This window comes from Phaethon lepturus, unplaced genomic scaffold, assembly GCF_000687285.1.
Source record: "Phaethon lepturus isolate BGI_N335 unplaced genomic scaffold, ASM68728v1 scaffold26617, whole genome shotgun sequence".
NCBI lineage: Eukaryota > Metazoa > Chordata > Aves > Phaethontiformes > Phaethontidae > Phaethon > Phaethon lepturus.
This window is the reverse complement of record NW_010554405.1, coordinates 4,008-10,151: the sequence shown is the minus strand read 5'-3', so window position 1 is coordinate 10,151 and position 6,144 is coordinate 4,008. Positions and strand designations below refer to the sequence as shown.

Genomic DNA, 6,144 nt, shown 5'->3' with positions numbered 1-6,144 from the left:
GGTGTGGCCAGAAAAGGGTGGTCTCCAGCCGCTGTTGGCAGCGAGTGCTGGGTCCACGAGAGGTAGCTTGCCCACACTGCTGGTGTCCTTGGCAAGTGTGTGACGGTGAAGACTTGCCGTTTGCCTTGCGGGGCAATGCAACAGAGCTCTGGCGTGGTTTGGGATGTGCAAGGCAGAGAGCTGTTGCCTCAGCCCTTCTCTGTAGACAGGTCCTTCAGCTGCCAAAAAGGCTGATTGCATCCTACTGAGGGACATGTGTGGCTGCTGAAACACCCATCCTTGCCACAGCTCCCTCCCTCCCCATCCCGCTCACCACTCTCCCTTCTTTTCAAGAAAGAGGACGGCACTGTGAACCGGGACTTCAAGAAGACACGGACAAAGGAACAAGTCACGGAAGCCTTCAGGGAGTTCACCAGAGGAAACCGCAACATTTTGGTGAGCAGGGGATGCTGCAGGGGCTGCCGGGAGAGGGCTCCTCCTGCAGAGGGTACCCTTGGCTCATCAGCTCCTTGCCTGAGGGGCTGAAGCCCAAGCAATCTCTCTTAAAAGAGCATGAAAAATGGCAAAGAGAAATGCCGTCCTGGTGGAGGGATGAGGGGAGAGCAGCAGAGGGCGGGGAGGGGACACATTTGCTGCAGCAGCACTGCTCGAGCCGGGTCCGAGTCCACTGAGGATGCTCGGGGACCAGCCTCAAAACCCACTGTGAAGGCCCAGCCGTGCTTTGCCCCCTCACCCCTGGGGCTGACAGCAGCCTCCAAGCCCGCCGTTTACCCCAGTATGCGAAGGTGCGGGCAGTGCGGGCTCCCACCCTGGCAGAGCAGGCGGCCCACGCTCGGACTCGCAGGACGGGTGGCCAGGTCATCCCCCTGCCTGCACCAAGCCCCCCTTCACATGGGCAAGCCCCAGTCAGCATTTCCCAAGTTCCTCTCTGTTGCCAGGAGGATAAGAGATGTAGCTGTAAACAATTTACACAACTGTGTCAAATATCCTATTTGACAAAGTGCTCCCATTTTAAGCTGTACCATAGAAACCCTACAAGTGCAAGGCTCCAGCTGGAGTGGCCCTGGGCACTGCCTCCTTCAGGTCAGCACATTTGTTTTGAGAGTAGTTACCCAGGGATTATTCCTGGCTCTGTAAATGAAGTTGCCTGGCTGCATTTTATCCATAAAGAGCTTGGAGCACACTCACACCGTCATGCCCGGGCTCTGGATGGGGCTCCTTGGCCAAACTATTGCAATACAGTGACCCCCCACATCTCCAACCGCAGTCAAAATGTGAAAATTTGGGTGTATTACAGTGCCCAGAAAGCTGTTGTGCATGTTCCTGGGCTTAGTCCTTCTGTCTAAACCTCAAAATCATTATCAAAGGGGGCCCCCTGAGAATGTTTAGTGCCTTCCAGCAATTTGCAGGGACGCTCGAACAGGCGCGTGGGTATGCTGACTGGTGTGAAAGCCCTTCCACCTGTGGTACCAACTTTGCAGAAGTGCTGATACGGAGTTACAGAAGCGTCTCACGATGCTTGACTGACTGAGTGATAAAATGACAGATGAGGTGAAGAGATGACCTATTAAAAAGGGTGCAGGTGAGAGGAAAAAAAGCAGCCTGGCTATGCATGCACAGCAGCGGCTGCTGAATTAGCCGTTCCCTCCTCGGGGCCACCATGGACGCAGCAGAGGAAGTCTGCAGAAAGCACCAGTTCAGCAAAAGCAAATGCTGTCGCTAAGTTTCGGAAGCCACAGCAGCTCAGAGGATTCTGTAGAGGCTAAAATGATAAGCGGATCCCAAAAAAGAGGGGACACCCTCCCAGGGGATAGGTCTGTGGGAGGATGCCTCCCGACATCTCTCCCTGCAAACATGGTGTCGTGGAGAGGGTGCTGGGAGGGGTGACTTTCCTGCCTGCCCCATGCAGCAGTTTTTATGGAACTGTAGCTTACCACAGTGCTGACGGCTTGTTTTTTTGGTGTTTTGTGTGTTGGTTTTTTTTTTTTTTTTTTTTGTAATTCCAGAACAGTTACCTTAACCGGTTGAAGGGTATCCGTGCTACCCTGGAGACATCCCCGTTCTTCAAGTGCCATGAGGTAATACTCATGTTTAGACAGATCTGCCTGGAAATGCGAACTCTTTAGTCTCAGCTTGTCCAAGGAGAGAGGTGGAGTCAAGTCAGAGGTCGTAATTCTCTACAACTTTGAATTTATTCTTATAGCTGTATTTTCATAACCCTGTTTTATCTAATACTCATGTGGAAATACAGCTGATGACTGATATAATGTTCACCCACCTGACATGGGCTCAAATCTAATAAAAACCACTGTTCATACAGATTAAAAGTTATCTAGGAGGAATTTGGGCTGCTTATGGGTTTATATGACTGGGAAAAATCCTTAGTGTGAAAGTATAGGGGTCTTCTGGAGAGAAATGCCCGTCTGAATTGCACGTCAGGTTTCATTTAGCTGCCAGTTGCTCCATGTGATCAAACAAGGCTACAGCATAGCCATAAATTGCAGATATCCCAAAACTGCCTTTGCTGAGCTGGCTGGGGCACCAACAGTAAGGACTCGTCCTTTGGAAGGACTTGCCTCCAGAAATGAGCGTCCAGAAAATCAACATCTTACGCCATGAAAATTCAGTTTTGGTGGGAAAGCAAAGAGGAAGCGCTACGGTTTTTGGCTGTTTCAGCCGGAATTGGAATGCTCCCTGATTTAATTAAATCATTTTATTGATTTAGCATTGGCAAAGAGTATTTGCTGTCGCATCTACTTAACAAAACACGAGAGCACATATCCTTGGCATGTGTTGTCTCCGGGCAAAAGAGCCTCGTAGGAACCCCCGACTCGCAGGGAGCGGGAGCCACAGCTCCAAGAGCCCGCTGTCCTGCAGCCGGAGCCGTGTGAGCCACCTCGGCCCCGGCCACACGCGGAGGGTCCTGCTGGGAGCTGGAGGCAGGTGGGGCCATGCCTCCTGACGGCAGCTCCTGTAAGGCGAGTGGAAGGGAAATGTCAAAACCGCGGGTTTCAGGTGAGTTGAACACGGGAAACAAAAACGCTCCCTGAAACCCAAGTGCCAGGGTTTCATTTGAAAACACGGAAACAAAACAGCCCTTCAACGGGGTTTTGAAAGGAGTTCCCACTCCTTAAAAATTAAAAAGCAGCAGCTTTGACTTTCTGTCCCATTTTGAGACGAAGCACAGCAGAAGGTCTGCCAAGCTCTGTGGGGCCCTCGCTGGTCACAGCTCCTCCAAGGAGCTGCAGGGGGAATTTGGTGACCCAAGACAGGCAAGTGAAGAATATCAGTGAAAGCCTTTTCCTTAAAGTTAAAACGCTCTGTCCTGGCCAAGAGAGGGCTATAAGAGCTTAGAAGGAGAAGAGCTAAAGATAAGCATTTCTGGGAAATAATACATTTATCTGGATCTTGGATGCTTTCCCAATGCGCTGGAGGAGGAAGGCTCCTGAAAAATGTAAATTCATAATAGCTTTTGCAAAGAGTACGTGCTTCCTGTGCAAAACCCTTGCCTAAAGACAAACCTCAGACTAAACCCCGGTAATAGTAGGGATGTGGGAGTCCCTGGTAACGTTTAGTGCTGCTGTTTTGGAGGGCTGACACCAGCTGGATGCCCCCAGGGCTGCACTCCTCCATGCGTCCATGTGTCTTGTGGGGTGTGGGCTGCTCCTGGCTCTCCGCACACGGCGTCCTCTCTGCTAACAGCTGTTGTGCTCTGGTCACCCGGGTCCCTATTTGTGATACAAGGGCAAGCGAGATCGTAATCCGCCAGTTCCTGAACATCGGACATAATTTGGAAAGCAATCTCTGCTTGGGACAGCTCTGAAGCATGGCTGTTGGTGCTTTTCTGTAGTGCCACCTGCTAAAATCTTCTGACCAGAGGAGCAGATTCAGCAGAAGAGCACGAGGGTGAATGACCTGACACCGACACATGTCCCCAGGCACTGGGAAGCTGCCTCAGAGCTGCTGCTTGGCGAGAGCCTGGCTGGGAATGTGAGCCGGGATGGGTCAGGGGCTGAGCTGGAGCAGCCCACCTGCTGAGCATCTCTCTGCTCCGTGGGTGGTGAGCATCGAGCTCATGGGGTCTCGTCCCACTGTGAGAGGCCTTGAGACTTCTGCTGTCAGGGATGATGTGCTTCAACCTTCCCAAATGCATCTGTGGGCTTCCCTGGGGCTTGCCCAGGCCAGTAGTCGCTGCAGGGTTTTCCCAAAGGCCAATCAGGCTGTGGAAGGCTCCTTCAAAGCAGATGCCGTTGAGTGAACTAATGGAAAAAGGAGATTCATGTACATTAAAAGCTGGACATGAGCGAGCAATGTGCGCTCTCACAGCCTGGAAGGCCAGCCATATCCTGGGCTGCATCCAAAGCAGTGTGGCCAGCAGGTCGAGGGAAGGGATTCTGCCCCTCTACTCCGATGTCCTGAGACCTCCCCCCCCGGCAGCGCTGTGTCCAGCTCTGGAGCCCTCAGCACAGGAAAGACATGGACCTGTTGGAGCAGGTCCAGAGGAGGGCCACAAAAATGACCAGAGGTGTGGAACACCTCTCCCATGCCAAAAGGCTGAGAGATTGGGGTTGTTCAGCCTGGAGAAGAGAAGGCTCCAGGGAGACCTTATTGCAGCCTTCCAGTACCTAAAGGGGGCTGATAAGAAAGACAGGGAGGGATTCTTTATCGGGGAGTGTAGCAATAGGGCAAGGGGTAATGATTTTAAACTAAAAGAGGGCAGATTTAGACTAGATATAAGGAAGAAATTTTTTACAATGAGGGTGGTGAAACATTGGCACAGGTTGCCCAGAAAGGTGGTAGATGCCCCATCCCTGGAGACATTCCAGGTCAGACTGGATGGGGCTCTGAGCAACCTGATCTAGCTGCAGATGTCCCTGCTCACTGCAGGGGTTTTGGACTAGATGACCTTAAAAGGTCCCTTCCAACCCAAACCATTCTGTGATTCTATGCACCTCAGCAACTTGCATCCCCAGAGCACTGTGAAAGCCAGGAGGATGTTCTAGGGGGAATCTGGGTGCAGTTGGGTGGCGTTTCAAACAGGAGACAGCACACTGCAAGTGACTTGTACTTGGAGCGTACTCATCCCTGCGGTGATGTCTGCAGGGCTGGTGAGTGTGAACAGCATGAGCTGGTCACAAAGAAGTGGCCTTGAAAAAAATCCCCATCTGAAGGCTGGGACAACTCATCTCACTCCTTCCCTGGGGACCTTGACTCGGTTTCCAAAACGACATCTCCATCTTTCGTGCCCATGTTTTTCTGATCCTCCCCTTCTGCCAAGAGCTGGCATTTGTAGGAGCAACTCGGCTTGTCCGAATACCTCCTTTGCATGTGCAAACACCGCCGGCAACACACAGAGCTTGCTTCTGCTCGTGCAAAACCTCAGCATCGCCTCTTGCAAATGCATCCTGAGATAAGGTGTCTGAAAGCCCTGAAGCTGGCTGAGAATGAGCAGTAGGAGCACTGCTAATTGCGCTCTCCTCTCCGCAGGTAATCGGGAGCTCCCTCCTCTTCATTCATGACAAAAAGGAACAGGCCAAAGTCTGGATGATTGACTTCGGGAAAACCACCCCGCTGCCGGAGGGACAAGTTCTCCAGCACAACGTGCCCTGGGTGGAAGGGAACAGAGAGGATGGCTACCTCTGGGGGCTGGACAACCTCATTCAGATCCTGACAGAGTTGTCCCAGCGTGAAGACTTGCATTAACGCCGCACGTCCGACTCTGCCACTACCCCCAACCTGCCCCCAACTGACTCTTCTGAACTGCACTACAAGACACTTTCCAGCCCTCGCCCTTCCCATTTGAAAGCTATATTCTCCCTATTTAAGGTGTTTTTGTTGTGGTTTTTTTAGGTTGTCTTGTTGGGGTGGTGGTTCCCCCCCGCCCCCGCCATGTAAATAGAGAGCTAACCTGCCAGAACAAAAGCTGACCTTGAACCCTTGGCTTCACGGGGTGGGTGAGAGCACACGGCCGTGCCGGCCGGGAGAGCCCGGCAGGGGTTGCTTGGGCAAGCGCGTGCTTTGCCTATCGCGCTTCTGTCTCTCGCGCAGCCTGAATTTAAGAGGGCCTTTGAGAGGGCTGACAGAGGAAGGAACCTCTCCTTGCACTGGGATCTGTAGCTTTATCCCAAAAATACTCGGCAGCTG

General features: G+C 52.4%; 1 protein-coding gene across 1 annotated transcript; it reads left to right on the top strand.

The window, feature by feature from the left end:
• Positions 1–333: 333 nt before the first annotated feature.
• LOC104624480 (inositol-trisphosphate 3-kinase B-like) lies at positions 334–5,820 on the top strand (the record flags this gene model as incomplete). Its single annotated transcript, XM_010291863.1, has 3 exons — positions 334–435; positions 2,007–2,078; positions 5,488–5,820. Coding segments are annotated over 3 exons (390 nt in total), but the record flags the coding sequence as incomplete, so codon positions are not given.
• Positions 5,821–6,144: the final 324 nt, after the last annotated feature.